The sequence below is a fragment of the Etheostoma spectabile genome, chromosome 1 (genome assembly GCF_008692095.1).
Source record: "Etheostoma spectabile isolate EspeVRDwgs_2016 chromosome 1, UIUC_Espe_1.0, whole genome shotgun sequence".
Lineage (NCBI taxonomy): Eukaryota > Metazoa > Chordata > Actinopteri > Perciformes > Percidae > Etheostoma > Etheostoma spectabile.
In genome coordinates this window covers 8,750,882-8,773,148 of record NC_045733.1, presented here as the reverse complement: position 1 = coordinate 8,773,148, position 22,267 = coordinate 8,750,882, and the positions used below count along the sequence as shown (strand labels likewise).

Here is a 22,267-nt window from a genome sequence, read left to right as displayed (position 1 = left end):
AAAATACTGGATCGTAAAAATACAACAATCTTTTTAACTCCTTAAAGGCTGTTGTGTACCTCATTTACCTTATTGAATGGATTGTATTTGCTTAAAGTCATGTAAAAACACAAAGATAGGGCTCCTTTGCAGCTGAAATTTGAAAAGGACATCATCAAAAGTGTTTAGAAAAACGTAGCTATAAATAAAAAAAAGAGACAGAGAGGTGTGTGCGTGTGTGTGTGTTCACATACTAATCGAAAATGAATATAATATATAAATCTCTTATTCCTCACCTGTTCTGAATTGTGTGTCCGTCTGTCTGCCTCTCCTTCTCCCAGGCCGAGATGAACATGTACAAGGATGTTTGTTATTACATGCTTTTTGCCCTGGCTGCATATGGTTGGCCCATGTACCTAATGAGGAAGCCTGCCTGTGGGCTGTGCCGCCTCGCCAGCTCCTGCCCGTAAGCACTTAAACACATACACCCGCACAGTTTTGATCTATTTGGCTTCTGTGCATCTTGAGCCTCTCCAATGCAAGTTTCACATGCGTCAACACTTGCAAAGTGGTAACCCACTGAGGCTATACCACTCTAGTTAGACTCAATCATGGACAGAAGCAATGTCAAATTAATGACATTCTCTTACCACATTGCCTTTGCTGGGATACTGGATTATATCTCTGCAACCTTACATGTTTTCTCTTGTTTTTTTCCAACATACTGTTTGACAAAACAAAATTTATCTGGGTTTTGTATTTGTATGTTAATCTGTTTTCTTCTTATCTTTCACTCTCACCCCAGCTGTACCTCAGTGTCTGGCTCTCGGTTGTCTCAGTCTGTGACAGTGGAGGAGGACAATTGTTGTGGCTGTAATGTTTTGGCCATACGGAGACACTTCCTGGACAGGGACCTCAAGCAGGTTCAGATTGTCTACACTTCCTGCCATGATGCTGTGAGTAATGCGGCAACTGTCTTAACGAGCAGTCAGAGGTTTTTGGGCTTTACATCCTTAAATAGATAAAGGATGGGTTGTGTGGAGAAGTCTGAGGAACAGCGCCAGGAACCCCAGAGCCCTGCATACAATTGTATGCTAGCAAACTATAAACACAGGGCCGCTGTGCAGTGTTGAACATCCACAAACAAGGAGCAAGTCTGACCATTTAGTGGCTTTATTTTGTAGTTTCAGCCATCATTTGCAAACACTTTACTGATCAGTTTAGTTGCTGAGAAATGGGGAGCCGAGTTGCTGTGTCCTCATCTTTGGCAGTAAGTCAAGTGGGTTCTGAGTAGGTGTTGGACTCCGCCAAGGCTGTTTGTGATCATCATGGACAAACTCTTAAGGTGCATTCAAAGAGTGTCCACTTTGGTGGTCTCAGGGTTGCATTTCTGTTCTCAACATATGATGCACACTTTTGGTCTATTGTCATGTTCCTGATGTACTGAGTAATTTACTGTTCACTTTAGAACCCAACCGATGTATCGGCGGGTCAATATTATTATTATTAATGGCCAATTTAAAAAAAAAATATATATATACTGTGTATATAAAAAAAATATATATATTCATTCATCAGAATCATTTTCATTTATAATGACAAATAAATGATTCCGATAAATTAATATAAATGAAAATAAAATAAAAACGGACTGTCAACCATGTTATGAGCGTTGGTGTTGCATAGTTTGTCCACGAGAGGGCACTCTACAACGGCTCTGCTGGCATCATTGTTTTTTTGTTTTTTGTTAATGTATTTTGGTTCAAAGGACTTCAAGTTTTATATCTTAAGTTTGTATTTTTAAACATTTTATTTATTGGAACTTTAATATATTTTGATGTTCCTCTGTTCTGTTGTGACAATAAAACAAATTATTATTATATTATTTTGGTGATAACTTATAAATAACTACAAATAACTAATGTTAGGAAAATCTTGTAACACGCTTCTGGATTTAAAAAAATAATAATATATCGGCCGATATATCGACATATTGGATTAAATAACCAAATATTCGTATCGGTATCTGCCTTAAAAATCTTTTATCGGTCGGGCTCTAGTTTGTTTGTCACGTTCCTATTGAGATGATGAACAGTTTTCATTCACTTTTGGATTTTATTTTCTGTTGAGTGGGTACTGTTGGGGATCTGGTGGTGGTGGGTGTATCACTGCCTGGTCATAGCCTGTATTGCTGTGTTAAGAAAATAAGTTAGTGATCAAAAATGGCTGTTCAAACTGATTGGCTGCATGGTCACACCTATAAAAAGATTAGGTTGTCAAATAATAATGATAAAATATGAAAAAAAAAAATACTGTGGTCAAAGTTAACACAAACAGAAAATTACTTTTCATAGTTACAAGAACACAGTTTAAAAAGTCAATATAATTCCACTACAGTCAGTCAAAACGCCGATTACTTTCCCATCCAAATGTGCCCTCATATTCCCAATGAAATAAATAGTTAAACATGTTAAAATAGTTTCTTCATCAGATGTTTAATTAATTGATTTGATTTTTACGTGGAATTTCCACAGCATTCACATTCATACTTAAGTCACATGGTGATGATTTCTAAAGCACAGCACTTCTTGGTAAGGTTAGGGCTGAGTTTCCATCTATAAATTTCTCTCATTGATTGACTTTTATGACTGTGTGTGTTGCCAAGTGGAGAAAGGTTTGACGACAAAGACTTGTGCTCCATTTGCTGGGATAGAAGTTGAAACTAACAAGTATTTGTCTCCTCCTACTCACTCTGCCTGTCTCTTGTTCCCCTCACTTACTCACCACCGTTTACTGTCCGCTTTGCATCTTCCTTACAGGTTTACGAGACACCGTTTACTGTCCGCTTTGCATCTTCCTTACAGGTTTACTCACCACCGTTTACTGTCCGCTTTGCATCTTCCTTACAGGTTTACGAGACACCGTTTTTTGTGGCAGTGGATCATGCAAAAAAAAAGGTTGTCATCAGTATCAGAGGAACCCTATCGCCAAAGGTGAATTTTTGCTTTCTTGTCTTGTTTTTACAGTAATATATCTTAAACTTCCTCTAAACATTAGTGCACCCTGTTCCCTTCAGTACCTCACGACACCAACACCTCCAGAGCAGGTGGAGTTTTCATGGTGTAATGCAGTGTTCTGAAACTCTGACCTACACATTTCTCACATAGAGCAGAAACGTGACTACTTTTAAAAGTACAGTCACGTCAGTAGTAGTCAGTAGGTAAGAAAAACGTTTTACATGAATATTCCTGTAGTTTTTTAAGGAAAATAACTGCTCATCTCTGATTCTTTGCTCCCAGCCAGTCGGAACATGTATGTACTGCACATGCATTGTGGGACGTTACAGAGTACTAAGTTGCAGGAAGCATTTGAATGGTGTTTCTGAATATATAAATTTAAATAAGTGTTGAGCTCTCATTGCTCTCAGGACAAATGTCAAACTGCTGGCATTATTAAGATAAAAAAGACATTTTTAACAGCTGTGGTTCTCCACCCATGAGGTACCACTGTACCTCATTATGCTGAAAACAAGAAAAAAAACCTTGCTTGGTGAAAAAAACCATTAAAATAAGACTGATATATATGGAGTCTAAATAAGCTTAAACCATTCTTTCATGATTTTATATCTCATTCTACAGCTCTCCAGGTACAGTTGATACAGTATTACAAAGTGTCAATGGCAATTATGAATGACAATTTTTAATTCCTGTGTCTAATCTGTTCACTTTAAGTAGTAGGATGTTTTGCTTTCTCTGTCTAAATTTCCTGTTTTTCACTTTATCCACCTGTGTTCTCTGTTTTATGCTATCTTTTGAGCATTATTTTTATTTGGCTTGTGTGTATCAGGATGCCTTGACTGATCTGACGGGGGATTCTGAACGCTTGCCTCTAGAGGAGCAGCACGGGACCTGGCTTGGCCACAAGGTTACTTTTTCACACTCTCCTATGAGATTTTTCTTCCTAACACTTCTCTGTTCTCGATTGTGCACTTTCAACAAGTAGGCTAACATAATCCCAGACTCCTAATGTCATTTCAGTTGTTAATAGTATAATAATTGCTGTGGATATTTTAATAAGAGATTAATGATGCAGACTTCTTGTCCATATTTCTGTCTATCTCGCCACCCTCCCCTCCACTAAATCCCTTTATCTTTCTTTCTACTCTCAGGGGATGGTTTACTCAGCAGAATACATTAAGAAGAAACTGGAGCAGGAAATGATCTTGTCACAGGCTTTTGGAAGAGACTTGGTACACAACTCATTATACATTATAACGAATGGCGGGCTCAATAATGAACCTCTTACTTAATTTGCACTCTGGATTTGTGTTAACACCACTGTAGTACTTGATTCAAGACTATGCGAGCTGTGCAACACTAACACTAACCCTACTCTCTACAAAGAAGTCTGTGAATAGCAGTAGAAGCAATATGTTTAAGTGATTATCTTCACTGTGCCAACAAAAGTGTGCTGTTGTGAGCGTAACTACTCTGGCTGTCTCTCACAGAACAAGGGCACCATGCACTATGGGCTGGTCATAGTTGGGCATTCTCTTGGTGCAGGCACTGCTGCTATCCTCTCCTTCCTGCTGAGACCTCAGTACCCCACACTCCACTGCTACTCTTACTCTCCCCCTGGTGGCCTTTTTAGGTGAGTGAATCGCGTGCGTGCGTGTGTTTACAGGATGTACAAAAGACTATACAAGGGAAGGGAATCAGTTATTCTGTTTGAGTAAATTATTCAGGAAGTCATTAAAAGATTGAGCCTTTGAACAGGGGGTGCACACTCAACCAGGTGAGCTACCAGGGCGCCCTCAGTCAGTGTAGTCACATGTTCGACCCATGTTTGACTGTTTAATACCAGATTGCAGTCACAGGTTATATACCCTGGTCACCACTGTATACTGAAGCCCTGGGTCTGTAGCTGTTGTTCAGTACACATCACTGCTAGACCTTCACACCTAATGGTAGCGCACTTAATATAAATATTTTTTCTCAACAGAGCTGTGGACTTTCAATTATTTAGAAATGGCCCCTCCTGTGTTTGCAACAGAGACTAAACATGACAGTGTGAGCAATGTGGTGTTGTAGTAGTTGCCTTTTTTGACAATACACGGGCAGACAGGAAACAAGGGATGAGAGTGCGGTATGATTTGCAACAAAGGTTCCATCAAACCGGGTTGTGTATTTTTTGTTGTGTAGTGCACCCCAATGTAGTTTAGTTTTAGAAAGTGTTGTTTCTTTATACGATGACCTCATTAAAAGGTGGAATTTGTGGATTAGAAGCTAGAAGTCTTCCCAGAATTATTTGATAGTAACTGAATAGTAATGCCTTAATTTGTTATACAAATATGTGTACATCCTTTTCATAACAAAGCCAAACAGTAACAGACCTGCCATAAGCCTAGGTTGGGAGCTCATAGCCAAAATATATTAGGTTGGGAGCTCATAGCCAAAATATATTAATTTGTTCTATTAGCCTGAAATTTATTTCCTGTAGTGTCACAAAGAAAAAACATGGTGTAAAGTACAAAAGACCCCAAAAAGTATTTTGGACATGTACCTACAGACTAGGCTTTGCACTTTATTTACGTTTATTTTTGACCCAGTGGTTTAGGGTACATTGGAATTTTGTATGTCTACACCTGAGTACTGTCTTACCACCCTGCAGGCCTGCCAGGCTGCAGTGTTTAATGTGTTTGCTATGCAAACATGCAGGAAGAGAGTCTATCCCAAGAGAGTCTATCCCAAGAGAGCTTACATACAGGACACAAGGGGCCATATTTTAACGATCTAAGTGTACAGCGTGAAGCGCAGGGCACAGGTGCGTTTAGGGTGTGTCCAAATCCACTTTTGCTAGTTTGATGGCAGAAAAAAATGGTCTGTGTGCTGGGAAAAAGGTTGTACTTAGTCTTCATTAATTCATAGGTGTGTTTTGGGCATAACATGCAATAAACCAATCAGAGTGTCATCTCTCATTCCCTTTATAAAGCCTGGTGCATTTGTACCTTACACATTGCTTTTATGAAGGCAGATTTGCACCGTCATATTTTAATTTGTAATCTTTTTCATGTTTGTGCGCTGCCACGCTTCCCTGTCTGTGAGTGTAACAAGCATAGTGTGCCCGTGCTGTGCATAAGCCTAGGCGCATTTCACTAATGCGCTGTTAAAATGACATATGCTGCGCTATTGACTTTAGACCAGGTTTGAAAGGGGGGAAAAAGTATTTGATCCCCTGCTGATTTTGTACATTTGCCCACTGACAAAGAAATTATCAGTCTATAATTTTAATGGTAGATTTATTTTATTAACAGTGAGAGACAGAATAACAACAAAAAAATCTAGAAAAAACACATGTCAAAAATGTTATAAATTGATTTGCATTTTAATGAGGGAAATATGTATTTGAACCCTCTGCAAAACATGACTTAGGACTTGGTGGCCAAACCCTTGTTGGGAATCACAGAGGTCAAACGTTTCTTGTAGTTGGCCTCCAGCTTTGCGCACATCTTAGGAGGGATTGTTTCCCACTCCTCTTTGCAGATCTTCTCCAAGTCATTAAGGTTTGCCTGATGTTTGGCAACTCAAACCTTTAGATCCCTCCACAGATTTTCTATAGGATTAAGGTCTGGAGACTGGCTAGGCCACTCCAGGACCTTAAAGCCCATGTTGCAAGTTAACCACCACTGTTGATTATTGGGTACAAAAAGCACTCAAGATATGTATATCATTTTTAAAAATGTCTCCAAATAGTTCTAAAAGTTAGTTTTTGGTCATTTTTGGTATTCGCGGGTTTATGGAGTCAATTTGCTTCTTCTTGAGCCACTCCTTTGTTGCTTTTGCCTTGTGTTTTGGGTCATTGTCGTGCTGCTCTGGCTGAGGGAAGGAGGTTCTCACCCAAGATTTGATGGTACATGACCCCGTCCATCGTCCCTTTGAAGTAAAGTTGTCCTGTCACCCCCAAAGCATAATGTTTCCACCTCCATGTTTGACAGTGGGGATGGTGTTCTTGGGGTCATTGGCAGCATTCCTCCTCCTCCAAACACAGCAAGTTGAGTTGATACCAAAGAGCTCTATTTTGGTCTCATCTGACCACAACCCTTTTCATCCAGTTGTCCTCTGAATCGTTCAGATGTTCATTGGCAAACTTCAGACAGGCGTGTATATGTGCTCTCTTGAGCAGAGGGACCTTGCGGGAGCTGCAGGATTTCAGTCCTTCACGGCGTAGTGTGTTACCAATTGTTTTCTTGGTGACTATGGTCCCAGCTGCCTTGAGATCATTGACAAGATCCTCCTGTGTAGTTCTGGGCTTATTCCTCACTGTTCTCATGACCACTCCACAAGGTGAGATCTTGCATGGAGCCCCAGGCCGAGGGAGATTGACAGACTTGTGTAGGTCTACAATCTTGTCCCTGACATCCTTTGAGAGCTCTTTGGTCTTGGCCATGGTGGAGAGTTTGGAATATGATTTATTACTTGCTTCTGTGGACAGTTGTCTTTTATACATATAACAAAATGAGATTAGGAGCACTCCCTTTCAGAGTGGGCTCCTAATCTCAGTTCATTACCATTTATTAGTATAAAAGACACCTGGGAACCAGAAATCTTTCTGCTTGAGAGTGGGTCAAATACTTATTTCCCTCATTAAAATGCTAATCAATTTATAACATGTTTTAACATGCGTTTTTCTAGATTTTCTTGTTGCTATTGTGTCTCTCACTGTTCAAATAAATCTACCATTAAAATAATAGACGGATCATTTTTTTGTCTGTGGGTAAATGTACAAAATCAGCAGAGGATCAAATACTTTTTTCCCTCGCTGTATGCTCACATGATGTGGCTTTCAAAGTCACCAGATATTGTCTCCCGTATACATCAATCAAGAGCTATTGCGCACATAGGAAAAGCTTTGATAGATTTTCTCGTGTTCATTCATAATACCCTCTTCTTGGTTGCCCCATTCAAGAACCCGTTTCCAAGCACGATTGATCATGCCCTTTGAACGTCTGTGTGATCACATTTGATGCCCTTTTTTGTTCATCTTTCCACATAAAAAATCAAATGTGGAAATTAATTTGCTGTTGTTTGCACTTTCATGATGTGACACATAAGCAAATGGGAAGGAAGGGTCCACTTCTGCTGCCTCAGGTTTTCTGCCTTTCCTGAATTTTGTTACAAATAATCTTTCTTCATTTTTTTCTTTCCATCATTTCCAGTATTGCATCAACCCGAGTACATTTGTGGTCGGATACATGTATTCCCCAAATACTTGATGTAGAATTGTGTACAGTCCATCATATTGCATTATTTGAATAACTTTGCATTAAAACAAATGTTTGATTGAAGTGTGAGTTAGTTTTGCCGCACTTTAAAATTCCTTTTGTTTGACGGCATTTTACTTACTCAGTCTACCATATTTTCATTGTCTATTTCTTGCCTGTATTTCTTGCCTTGTATTTCTTTCGTGCTTACTTGTTTGTGTGTTATTGTTTTGTTTTTTGTTTTTTTGCTGTTGCTGCTATGCTGCTACTGTAACGACAGAATTTCCCCGTCGTGGGATAAATAAAGTATAATCTAATCTAATCTAATCTAATCTAAATGTGTGTAAAGAGGTCACATCCTTAATTCTTCTGTTTACATAATGTAAATGTTTCTGTTTTTTATCCACCCAGTGAGGATGCCATGGAGTACTCCAAAGAGTTTGTCACATCTGTGGTATTAGGAAAAGACCTTGTACCGAGGTATCTCTTCTACTATATCCATTATTCTATGGTTAACTTCACTTTGCTGCAGTATTACCACAATAGACATATCTGATGCTGTTCTCTCACAGGCTTGGCCTGTCACAACTGGAGGGTTTCCGACGCCACCTTCTGGAAGTCTTGCAGAAAAGTAACAAGCCAAAGGTGACTTAATCTCTTGATATCGTAGAAGATGACGGTCAGATAGACTTTTTGACCCGTTGTACTAAATTATCAACAAGAAAGATGTAAGAAACTGCTGCAGTAGGCGGGTCTTGCCAAGAGCATCCCAGTGCTGCCTCGCAATAATTGGGGGGAATGCTTTATGGGTTATTGACAAAAAAACATATCTCTACTGTACAAACAGTAGTGAATGATTACATAGTTATTTGCATTTCTTCTTTTCCAGTAGCACCATACGTCTGCTGTATTTTCCATTTTTTGTAGTGGCTGATTAAAATAACCTTCAGGCTTCCTCACAACTCACAACACTGCCTTCACAGTATCTACGCTGTAATTATTAAAACATCATGGAGTTAACCCTTGGCGGCTGCAGAAACACATACAATATATAGAATATATATTTAGATTCTGATGTTATGTTACATAACTGAACAGGATTTATTTTTTTTGTAACAGTGGAGGATCATTGCGGGAGGCACCAAATGCATTCCGAAATCAGAGCTTCCAGTGGAGGATGAGGATCCGAAGTCTCAGCCAGCGGCGCCCCCCAGCAGTCGCCTGTGGCTCCACCCGAGTGACCTCAGCATTGCCCTTTCAGCTTCCACCCCCCTCTACCCTCCTGGCAGGATCATCCATGTGGTGCACAACCATCCCCCAGAGACATGGTGAGAAAATTGATTTGAAATATGTCTGTAGATTATAGAAATTCAATTTTTTTAATGTTATACCTGTGTAAGATTCCAGAAGTGAGATCAGTCATCAGTTGAGTGTTATTTGACCTCATAGCTCATCTTTACATCCACCACACAACTCCACAGAATAAATGGGAGAGTGGTTGTATAACTGATGCGTGGACACAGTTCACTAAAAGCAAATTTTATATTTTTTCACACCTGTAAAGTAAAAGAACTGGCAGCTCAGAAGGAAAATGTTTACATTGCTTACTGGGGACAGTGTGGGCTTACTGTGTTTCACGCGGCGCTTTCCTACTCTTTATCTGCACTCTCTGCTGCTCTGTCTAATTTCATATTTTATTTTATAATCTTCATTTTTCTCATACATGTTTCTTCACACCTGGTGTTTTTATTTTGTACTGTGTGGGAATATATTTAAAGAGGAAATATAAATCTGTTATCAATAATATTTACAGATAATGAAAGTGAATCAAACAACCTGCATCAGCGGGGCTGTTATAGGCCAGAAATATAATGAGTAACAGATGGATGTCATTCTATATCTTGAAACAGATAAAAGAGCTGTTAATGTGAGATGGTAATAACAACTGTTGTTAAACATCTGGAAAAGAGACTAGTTTATCTTTATCCAGTTATCAAGTTAGAACACTTTGTGGCTGGGTTTAAATGTGTTTGGCTTCTATAACATTATCAAAGGTAACTGATGGTTGCATTGCAGATCAGCACTGGAAGCCAATAAACTCAAAGGAAGTCTGTAAGTCTGGCCTGTAGTAGTTCACTGTTACTGCAATGCTAGGGAGTGTGTCTGGCCATTACACAGAAGCAAGTTACCTTGGAATCTTTTAACCACCTTCTGCAAAATGCTGCAAAACCATGAGGCAGAAGTGGGTTAGGTTTGGCCAGGTTATCCTAACAAGGACAACAAGATGTCATCCTCATGTGCATCTGTTATGAATGATAATGGAATTAAAAAGAATACTGCAATGAAGCAAATTGTCCTTTGAGTCATTTTATAGTTTGCCATGTGTAGCTAGTGAGCTTTTTGCCCCGACTTGTGAATCTCTTCTGGTTTCTAAAATGAGCGCACTTCTAAAGTCTGTCACAAAAAGTCTGTCCACTCAGTGGTGTCATAGCCTGGATTATTTATGCTTCTCCCCCACTGTATACTGAGGCAAGCTGTTGCTTTAAACGTTTGTGTTCACTTTGTCTTTTTATCACTTTCACCGTAGCTGTGGTCAGGAGGAGCCAACGTACTCAGCTCTGTGGGGGGACAACAAGGCCTTCGATGAGGTCATCATATCACCCGCCATGCTTAATGAGCACATGCCCCACATGGTGATGGAGGGCCTAAACAAGGTCTGTTGTAATCTGTGTGCATGCCGGATTCTGCATGGTGGGGGATACCACTTTGCTTTCACCTTTAACTAAAGCTAGAGACCAGCAAGTTTTGGTTATGTTTCAGCTGTAATATAATATCTTTGTTAAATAACCTCTTTAATACAAAGTTACAGATTTCACAATATAATTGCTGATGTGTTTCACTCTGTGTTGTGCCGAAAGTATACAATGAGAGTAGGTCCTCAGGCTAATAGAGCAGTGATGAGAAACTGAAAATGTACCAATCCATCCATTTGGTGTCATAGAAATATGGACTTTAATTTTAGAAATTTAACATGGATCCACTTTATATGCTTGGCAAATACTTCAATCTGATGCTTTCAAAAATAGAAACTACAACATCCAGGGGTTATTTAGCCACATGCCCTTATAAATGTCATACAGTTATGCGTATGTTTTTCTACAGAGAGTTCCACTTATTATCAGAAATAGAAGTGATCGCTATAAAAAGTTTTCTGCCATTTATGCCTGGAAAATTGACATTAATAAAGGAAACTCATTTGAAGATGGGTGATGCATTTATCATCTCTCAGGCCTTTAAATCCATCTCAGGAAGGAACATTGCAGCAATGAAAGATAAAAGTCAATTACAAAAACTTCAAGTTTCCAGTGATCCTCTTTTCAGTGGTATGCCCCTTGAGTGTTAAGTTAAAAATTCTTTGTGAGGGTTTTGAAAGATTGAATCTGACTGTACGGTCAATTTCTGTATGTGTCCCATCATAAACCTTTAACTTGCCGCACCTTTTGTTTTCTTCCAGTTTCAAGGCATGGGAACTGCTCACTCCTGGTTTTATGGTGTTCTCTATGGTGGTCTTAATTAGTGTAATCTTCCCGGCATTTGAACATCTGTTTGATAACAGGGTATTTATGTGTATGTTTGCATGGGACGGATCCACCGTGGGGATTGCACTTTGTTGTGGCTGAAATTGCACGTTTGTTTCTTTCTGTTTAATAGGAAATTTTACTTGTTTTTTTTGTTTTTGTGGCTCAGCCCTGTGTCAGTTTGTGTGTGTGTGTGTGTGTGTGGTGTGTGTGTGTGTGTGGTGTGTGTGTGTGTGTGTGTGTGTGTGTGTGTGTGTGTGTGTGTGTGTGTGTGTGTGTGGTGTGTGTGGTGTGTGTGTGTGTGTGTGTGTGTGTGTGTGTGTGTGTGTGTGTGTGTGTGTGTGTGTGTGTGTGTGTGTGTGTGTGTGTGTGTGGGGGAGGGGGGTTACGTCTGCTGTGCCTAGTTTGTTTGTAGTTTGATACCTTTGGTGTTTCTGCAGGTACTGGAACCATTTTGTCCCTGTCTGAGCAGGACAACTTGGAAGCAGAGGAACTGGAAGCCAATCAACCCACCTGCAATACCACTATGTTCATAACCTCGCAAACAGAATTAAGCTCTAGTTCTCTTCCCTCTCATCCGTCCTCTCCCACCTACAAAGACCTGTCTTGCCTTGCCTCCCTCACAGAGACTGAGGCAGTCTCTGTTTCTCTGACTGTCATTGCTTCTTCCTCTATTTCAGATGCTGAGTCTGTTCTCCCTCCTCCTACTCTGTCAGACTGTACTTATGCCTCAGAACAGTGCTTGGTGTCTATCCCCTCACTTTCTAACAGTCCTTCCAACTCTCACTCAAAAGCACACTCAGTTGAAAATGATTCATGCATTCCATCACAAACCCAATCTGACCCACCCGACACTTACTCTTTTGTAGATGTTGTTGCTGCTCCTGTTTCTGAAATCCTGTCTGATGAGTCTAACCGTGCTCAGATAGAAAATTCTCCCCTCAAGATAGTAATATCCCATAGCTCATCACAAAAACATGAAGTGTGTAGTTTGCACACGCAAAAAACTCCTTCTGATACTCTTGTATAGACTTTATGACACTCCGTGTTAGACTTGACCTTCATTAGCCTATTTGCACAACACATTTGTCAATCTAGTCGTGTCTGTTAAAGGAATAATTCATCAAGTACTTAAAAATGTATCAATGTTACTATTAATACTGTAACTAAATGGCCAGTCTAACATGATCTGATGTAATGTGCCGGAGGTTTAATAGGAGAAACATTTGTTGCTCAAGATTTGGTGTCAGTTCTTGGAGAAAGACCTTCTTAAAAGACAGATACTTTAAAATGTGACTTATTTCAGTGTAGGAACTGGCAGGCTCTCTCCACCTCTATAGTCACATTTTGTTATGAATTTATGACTATAGAGGTGGAGAGAGCCTGCCAGTTCCTACACTGAAATAAGTCGAAAAAGACTGATGCAAAGCAGCTCAGCTGATATAATCATTGAGAAAAACTGATATAATGTGCTCTCTTCCCATTATGACTTCCTTTTGCGCTCGCCACTTGCATGAAAAACTGCTGGCTGGTACCGCAAGTCTATGCAAGTTGTCTGTATGCAGTTTAAATGTTTTTGAGGGAGAGTAGGAAACGGGAAGAGATGAAACTCAAAGAATGTGAACCACTGACAAAGCGTTAAGGGAAGGAACGTGTGCATGCAACAGCAAGGTTACTGGGTTAAATGTCATCACTAAGTAGCCCCTGGTATACATCACAGGTTAATGGTGTATATAACAGTACAGGAATATGTACTCCATTTTAAACCATAGAGTAAAAAATAGCTATTTACAACACTGCAAGATCAGTCCCACCTGCACTCTTTATGTCGTTAATGAGATTCATCTTCCAGCTTTCTTCATATCAACCCTTCATTATTTTCCATTCCTATCACAGCTACAGTATATTTGGTCAAGTGCTCTGGCATGAACTTGCTAACCCCTATCCTCAAGCAAACACGTTTTCTTTGTATTCACAAAGTTTCCATGGTAACATAATTTTTTTCTACATTAACTGCTCTTTCTTCCTTCTTGGCAGGGTTTTTCAGAAACTGCAGCTCTTCTTTTCTTTCTCCTTTTTTTGCCATTTTGAAAGTACACATTTAGACTTTCTTCAATCATAATCCCTTCAAGGAATTGTCAAATAGTCATCAGCAGCAGATGGAGTAAGGGGGAACAAATGTGTAAACACTGTCTAGTACTCTGCTCTGCTGTAAAATTGCTGCTCTTATTACTATGTCCTCTTATTACTGCCTTGGTTCAGTGTAGGGCTATTATTAACAGGATTCTGAAAACTGGAATTATATCGTTATGCTCTTCATGCATTTCATAATGCTATGTCTAAATGTGCTTTTATAAATTATAAGAATATGGCTGCAGGACATTATTGCGTAATGCAAAATTCTAAGTATAAATGATCTCTCTCTGGGTACTTAGTCTGCAGTTTCATGCTTTGTTTTTTGTTTTTCGTCAAGTGATTGTGCCTACAAGTGATATGTTTGATATTGTTAGTGCCAAATATTTGTTGTAGTTTGTCACTTAAAGCAATCTTGTCCTCATGTATCATTAATCATGCTCACCTATGTAACCTCCTTATGTTTTCATGTGGGACCATAACCATCTACATAACCCAAAAACTATAAACATGTTTGTTTTAATGCCATTTTTAACTTACTGAGTCTGTGTATCTGAATGAATTTCAGTCATGTTTACATTCATGCCATTTTATGTTTCATTGATTGTCGCATGAATTGTATTAATTGTTTTCAGTGTTTTCATGTCCTCTTACTGTTCCAGTTGTTTTTATAGCAATGTGCATCCACTAAGTGTTTTAACTCATTAAAGTTAACCAAATACATGTAGTTGTGTGTTGATGTGATTTGCCGTTAGTGTTTGTTCACAATTTTTAGCTATTAAAACAACACAATAAGATTTTGTCTAATGATTTACTGTCCTTTATCCTACTGTCGGTCTTGCGTAGTTCTAGCTCAGGCATCATGACTCCATTGTGGTTGTTTAATGTCAGTTTGAGTAGGTGTAAGCTCGCCATTAGATTGCACTTACATTTATCTGAAATACACTGTGCTTTTCTAACACCATAATAGATGTAATCATATCCGCAGTTAAATAAAGATGTAGCGGTTTCTTGGATGTCATTGAAAACTATTATAATTGTACAAAGGGTGGTGCGTGCGTGTGTGAGTGTGTGTGTGAGAGAGAGAGAGAGTGTGGGTGAGAGTGTGTGTGTGATCCCAAACTATTGTGGCCAGTAAAACTTATTTCTGTCAAGTGTCCATAAATTGAGATTCCATTTTGTTTTAAGAACAGCTTAGAAAAAATGTTGTAAAATATTTGTTTGCTCTGTAATGTTTACTCTCCCTGCTCTCTTGCGCTCATCGTACCGTTATCTGTCAAGTTAAATGTCTGTTTACACCTTTTGTGCTTATGACAGGTGCTGGAAAACTACAACAAAGGGAAAACCGCTTTGCTGTCAGCAGCCAAGATCATGGTGAGCCCCACAGAAGTGGACTTGAACCCGGAGAACATGTTCGTGGATACATCAACAACTTCTCAGCAGCCAACACCTACAACCCACCACCGCAGGAACAGTAGTGTTCGGTTAGTACACCAGGCACCACTGTGGGTTTGTTGGAGCCTAAAAAATATATATAGAATTTTTTTGTTTGATCCTCTGTATATTCCTCCAACTTAATAGATAATGGAGCAAACCTCTTCCTAAGCTGTAGGGATAATCATGGAATCATCTTAATTTAACTTTCTGCCCAATACTAAAGAATACAACTGCTACTAACTGCTACTTTATTGTTTTCTCAAAATCATTGTTTTTGTCTGTTCCGTTTTTTGTTTTTTTTAAAAGTCAAAAACCATTGTCACGGTAAGCAATGCATGCTAATAATAATTTTGAAAAATGTGCTCCCTTCTCATGCACGCATGCACGCACGCTGTCTGACTACAGAGCAGTTGCAACGTATGGTAGTATTCAGTTCCAACCTCACCCTCTCCGGTTTAGCCCCTTTCCAAAGTCAGTGTGAACTCCTGGTAGTGACGGTTGAATATGTCATCTTTCTTGTATTAGATGCTAATACAAGAGCACTTTGATACACTACCGGCCTTCCAGTCTATGTTTCTTTGTTCTTCCTTCCATCTATGTAATGTTTGCTGGTGTCCACCTAGTCTGTAGAATCTAGATATTAGTAAATAGTAGCACCTTCCCATTTTCCCTTTTTTAACCGATTGTAAGATGTTTAGACTCATTTTTCACGTCTGTCTTGTGTTTTGGATCCCCCGTCCCCTCCTTTCCCTATCACTACTCTCCAACCCCTTATTCTCCTCTCCTCTAGTTCGTGTGCCCAGTCTGAAATATCTCTGGATGGTTTCTCTGAGTGCCCTCCTCCCCCAGTGCCTGTAGTGCTGCGTGGAGCACGGGAGCGCCTGACAGTGGAGCTGAGGGACCGCAAAGCACCTCTGGCTGTCATGGAGAGTCTCTCAGACGCAGAATCCCTCTATAGTCTGGATTCCCGACGTTCCTCAGCTGCGCTAAGAGGTTCACCAATGCTGAGTTGTCTCCCTTTCCCTTTGGATGCCCCGATCCCCGAGGAGAACCCATCTCTCAGCTCTCGCACTGAGCTACTGGCTGCTGACTGCCTCTGCCAGGAAACGCCAGAGCACCTGGGTGAGGTTGGGCCCTTCTTTACCCCACTGGAATCAAGATCCACCCTGGATTACCCCATGCGGCTGTCTCCAGCCACACCTCACTACAGTGGACACCATTCCCCAGCTCTGCTAAACCAGAACGTCTTGGCTCAGCAGTTTAAGCCAGAGCCTAAAGTCAACCGAAAAATGCCTCCTGATGGGGATGACCAAGAGATGCCTGGTGTCTACAGCCCAGGGAGCACTCCTAACACTCCCCTCAGCCCACAAATTAGTTTGAGACCAATGGATAGAGAAAATGAAGATTGGGAGCTGGAGACAGCAGAAAAAAAGTTAAGTGCAGAGACCAGACCAGCAGCTTATACTCCCCCACCCCAACTATCCAATGGAAACCCCAGCCAGGCAGTGCTGGAGTTCGCCCAGTACTTAGACTCTCTATTCAGACTGGACGGCAGCAGCTCACCAACTCTGGAGCTGTCTGATGGGGAGTCAGAGTCGGGCCGTGGCTCTTTTGGGCAGGGTGAGTGTCTCGGAGATGGACAGCTGTTGGATGACAAACAACTTCTGGCCAGAGCAACACTGGAGCCTAATCTTGTCCCCAAGCCCCCACGCACTTTTGCTGGATCTGCTGACCCCTCTTCAGGCATCTCTTTGTCACCCTCCTTCCCTCTTTCATCGTCTGAGGAGCTCAACGACCTTTCCCCTGGCGAGGGCGCCCTGCCAGCCATGAACTCCCTACGAACATCTAGCCCTTGCCACTGTCCTGAAGAGAACACACTATCATCTATGGTGTAGTGTGTTCCCAAGACTCTGTCCTTTGCTCTAAATTGAGAGGTGCAGTCATCCAAATTTTAAAACATATCACAGTACATGCATGTGATGGAATGCAGCCACTCATCAGAGATCCAGTGACAGAAATTGACTGACCAACTCACAAACTATTTCCATTCTTCAGGTGCCCCCTGTGAATGCTGTTTATAGCGTTTTCACACTATTGCAATGACTAAGATCAGAAAGATACCTCTCTCTGCATGCCAGGGGGCTGTACTGCTTTTAGGTAAATATAAATAACTGTAGCTTCACAATACCATTCCAAAACAATGTCGTCTCACCCATGTAGGGACGCATCAGCATTACATCAAATCCCTGACGTAACAAAATCAAGGGAAGAATACTTAACTGAGCAGGGATTCAAAAACTAACACTGTAGAAGAGGTTAGCATACGCACATCATCTGGGTTGATGTACTGTACAACTTCCTGCACCACTCAGCAGCTCCGGAAATTTTGTCCAGCTTTTATTTAATTTTATTTTTTCAAATCAGGAATGTGAAGATGGACATACTCATCACTCAATAGAAGTGAGAAGACATTATGAAATGTTCCTCAGGTCTATAAAGAATTGACTTTGAGAAAGAGAGCGTGTTACATTGGTGAGAATTCATGTGTCTTAAAAGATTTTAGTGATTGTGACAGTTATTACAGACGCCTATGGATGTTTTTGAGTCTTTTGGTTACTCTTTATAGTGCATGAAGTTTTTTTTATTTATTTAATTTTAAAGAGACATTGTCAATAATTCACTTAGATTGACATTTGGATACTCTTGCACACGTCATATTGCTCAATTAACCCCCTTTTGCCAAAACATGTAATACATTGTATGCCAAATGTATTTATGAGATGTAATTTTGCTTTACTCAAACACAAGCTAAGTTCATTATTTCTTTGCCATTCTGTTGGTTCCCATGTAGACTGTTACATAGCAACACTTCAGAAAAGATGCCATCCTGACCTTAAAACACTGCCATGGCTTTCATTGGGAAACCTCTGTACCTTGGGTTTGATATAATAATGCACTTGGTAATAGTTGTCCTAGTCTCATAGTTACTGTACCTTACTCTTTGGAGAGCTCTTAGCAATGTGTCCAGGTCAGGGTCTGCGTGCTTTATGCATTTCAGAGTAGCATGGATGGTATGGAACAAGTCTTGTCATTAAGTCCCAGTAAATAAGCTCTAAACCTATTCAGGCATGATAATATATGTAAACGCAAACCTCGTAGAGGCTTTTAAAATGCCCGGGTCTCCAGACAGGACCAAAATGTGTATTCTGAAAGTGTCCCCAGGATATCATCTCTCTTGTTCTCAAGGTGCTCTCGGTCATTTTGGACATCAAGGTGTTTGCTTCCCTTTAATGTGGTTCATCTCAAACATCCTTGAGGTTGGATTAAATGAATAAATGGGCTTGAAATTCACGTATGACAATTATAAATAATGTACGTGGCATACAATCTTCCATATCACTCTGGGTGTAACAGATGGCTCACAATTTGCATTATTTATTACCGTTAATGTTATCACTTTTATTGCTATATTTGATGGTATTATTATCCTTATTGCTCTTGCAACAGATTGGTTTGATGTCAGTGGTTTTTATCTCAGTTTTTTGGGACAGTGTGGGGAACTTTTTAGACTTTCCCAAATGTAAGAAGTTATATATTTAAGCTTTTTTCTGTCCGAGTGGAAAAGTATTTGACATTCTGCCATAGCATGGTGAGAATATGCTCTTTTTACAAATGTTTCATAGTGGTGAGACATGCTGCAAAGTGACATCCTGTTCACAGTGACCTTTGGTGCATTGCCACTGTCAAGCCTAGAGTCACTATAGTGGTCTGCACAGTCCCTCTAATTGGATTTAGCTTTGCTGTGATTACTCACGGCTGACAGTTCCAGCTAGTTTACAGTCTGACACTACTCAAATCATGCTGCCAGTCCCACTAGACTCTCACAAGATACACTAAGGTTGGGCCAGCAATCCCGTATGGCCAGTAGCTTTGCTTGCAGCCGTTCATACATGTAAACACTGAAAGAAAGCACTATAATACTTTCCACCATGATGTGTACAGCACCATGTTCTATGTGTAATTATTTATGCAGATGTCTAAAAAAAAAAGATGAATACCAATAAAGTCATGTAAAAAAACAACTATATTACAATAAGGAGATAATGACTATATTAAAAGATACCAGTTTTGACATTTAGAAAATAAAATATTTCATCTGAAAGTTATTTATTCAAACTATTGGCAGATTTGCAAATTGGTCTACATTGAAAGAATAATAATTCAACTATGTCTTGTCCATGTTTACCTGGTTTGCTTCCTCTCCTTTCCTGCCCCACAAAGAGAATGTATTAAATCCCTCTCCCTCACTGCCCTGTCTGTAATTGAATAAACTACAAACCATGGAAATAACTGGGAAAGTCTGTCATATCTCCTTCAGCATGTACTACTGATATACTGTTGCCAGAGTTTTGATTATATCCATTTAAATAAGTCACAAATTCTAGTTTGTCTCAGGTTTTCTGGGTCTGCTTGTTTTCCTTACTACTCCGTATGGTTAAGATACAGTTCAGCTTGAGTATATAAATATGAGTATATGTGTCTTCATGCATGTGTGTAATCAAGGTTATATTGAGTTTCTTGTAAAAGAAAATGTATGTTGTAGAATTGGAATCAGCTTTATTTGCCAGGTAGGAGGACACATACAAGGAATTTTGCTTTGGCTCGTATTGCTCACAATACAAAACAAACAGTATAGACAGGTTGAGATAATAGTGCAATGAAGAGTGCAAAGTATGCAAGAGTAAATTATAATTATGATTGTTATTTTAATTATGGAGCATATTGCAAAGGGTGCTGGCATAAATAGTATTATGTTATCATATAAGTATATTACAATATGAACCGTATGAACAGCTCTGAAATAGAGAATGAGAATGATGAATAAATAAGTGGAACTAGAAAACAGACTGATTAGAGACAGTGTAGCTGGGTTATTGCACAGGAATTGAACCTGACACTGTGATTCAGAAGTCATCTGTTCATCAGAGCGATGGCTTGTGGAAAGAAACTGTTCCTGAGTCAGTTGGTTTTGGCGTACAGTGCTCTGTAGCGCCTACCAGAGGGGAGAAGCTGGATTGATTGATTTTTTGGGATCTTCATTAGCTGGGGCCATAGGCACAGCTATTCTTCCTGGAGTCCACCTAAAACTTGTGCAGCTCTAGATTAGATTAGATTAGATTATACTTTATTTATCCCACGACGGGGAAATTCTGTCGTTACAAGTAGCAGCATAGCAGCAACAGCAAAAAACAAAAAAGCAAAACAATAACACACAAACAAGTAAGCACGAAAGAAATACAAGGCAAGAAATACAGGCAAGAAATAGACAATGAAAATATGGTAGACTGAGTAAGTAAAATGCCGTCAAACAAAAGGAATTTTAAAGTGCGGTTGCCATGACAAGAGAAACAATATTGCGGTGTAAGTGACGTTAAAAATTAAGTTGAATGTGTAATTAGAGCAAAGAAGCAAGAGTCGGTAGCATAATTTAAATTATATTAACCTGAGACCATAAATATTGAAAAGTAAGTACTTGTAATAAAATAATATAAATACCAATATTAAAGATAAACAGAAAGTGTGTGATGTAGATGGGAGAAAAACAGGAACAGAAACTACAACACTATCAGGTAGTGCAGGCGTTGTAGAGTCTGACCGCGGCCGGGATGAAGGACCTGCGGTACCTCTCCTTCTTACACCGTGGGTGTCAGTCTGCTGCTGAAGGAGCTGCCACTCTACATTACCATGCATCACTATTACATTAAAAACAACGACCAGAAACAACATTCAATACATCACTGAAAGAAAAACCTCTAAAATAATAAGACATAACAACACAAGACAACATAGGGCCTACCTTAAATTATTCACAGAATGTAGAGATGATATTGTGATATTGATTACTTATAATCTGACCAAACAACATATTACACACTTAACACCCTCAATGATCCTAACAGCATTTCTTAAGTATTAACCAATAAAGAATATTGAGGATGGCTGTGCAGAAGTGGATCAGTAGCTCCGTGGGCAGGTTGAGCTTCCTGAGCTGGCGCAGGAAGTACAGCCTCTGCTGGGCCTTCTTGATAATGGTGTCAGTGTTGGGCTCCCACTTTTGGTCCTGGGGTATAGTGGATCCCAGAAACCTGAAGGATTCCACAGCAGACAAAGGACTTATGCTGATGGCGGGGGAAGAGTGGGGGGCTCCTCTTGAAGCGAGTGATGTTCTCCACAGTTTTAAGCAAGGTTGTTCTGACCGCACCAGAGAGCCAGCTGATCAACCTCCCGTCTGTAGGGCTACTCATCACCATCCCGGATGAGGTCGATGAATGTTGTGTCGTCAGCGAACTTCAAGAGGAGATGGGTCTCTTGAGGTTCAGTCATTGGTGTAGACAGAGGGAGAAGAGCAGAGGGGAGCGCACACTCCCCTGGGGGGTGCCAGTGCTAATAGTCTGTGTGCTGGATGTAATGTTCCTCAGCCTCAACTCCCGACTCCTGTCAGGGACAGTTAGACAAATAATGACTTGTTTTAAACTACTCACTTTTGATGTCAAGTAGGCTACACTGTACAAAGGACCGTACTTAGGAGTAGATTTTATCAAAAGAACCCATCCTGAAAAAAGTTTGCTTTAAATTGAATGTAAAGAATGTGTCAACCATTTTATACAGAAAAGGATTAGGGCCACTGGTGAAAAATGTATGTGAATTCTGACTTTATTCTCAGATCAACTCTAGTATCCAAATGCCATTGAATAATTGTTACATAACTCATTTGCTTACAATTGGCAATAATTGTAGGCCTACTTATGATAAAACGTGTCAATATACTTCCACTCCACCAGAGAGAAGCAAAGTAGTGTATCACTCTGCCTTGTATGAT

The 22,267-nt window shown here is 39.9% G+C and overlaps 1 protein-coding gene across 2 annotated transcripts in view; it reads left to right on the top strand.

The window, feature by feature from the left end:
- Positions 1-19,738, top strand: part of dagla (diacylglycerol lipase, alpha) — a 37,408-nt gene extending 17,670 nt beyond the window's left edge. The window contains exons 9-21 of one of the 2 annotated variants that reach the window (XM_032514804.1): positions 321-445; positions 785-935; positions 2,889-2,972; positions 3,826-3,903; positions 4,148-4,228; positions 4,487-4,629; positions 8,651-8,719; positions 8,812-8,884; positions 9,359-9,567; positions 10,827-10,953; positions 15,268-15,434; positions 15,694-15,711; positions 16,178-19,738. In XM_032514804.1, the coding sequence (XP_032370695.1) occupies positions 321-445; positions 785-935; positions 2,889-2,972; positions 3,826-3,903; positions 4,148-4,228; positions 4,487-4,629; positions 8,651-8,719; positions 8,812-8,884; positions 9,359-9,567; positions 10,827-10,953; positions 15,268-15,434; positions 15,694-15,711; positions 16,178-17,282 (2,430 nt within the window). In that variant the 3' untranslated portion in view covers positions 17,283-19,738. The remainder of the gene's footprint in view (positions 1-320; positions 446-784; positions 936-2,888; positions 2,973-3,825; positions 3,904-4,147; positions 4,229-4,486; positions 4,630-8,650; positions 8,720-8,811; positions 8,885-9,358; positions 9,568-10,826; positions 10,954-15,267; positions 15,435-15,693; positions 15,712-16,177) is intronic. The other variant, XM_032514812.1, reaches the window with a different exon arrangement.
- The last annotated feature ends 2,529 nt before the right edge of the window (positions 19,739-22,267 follow it).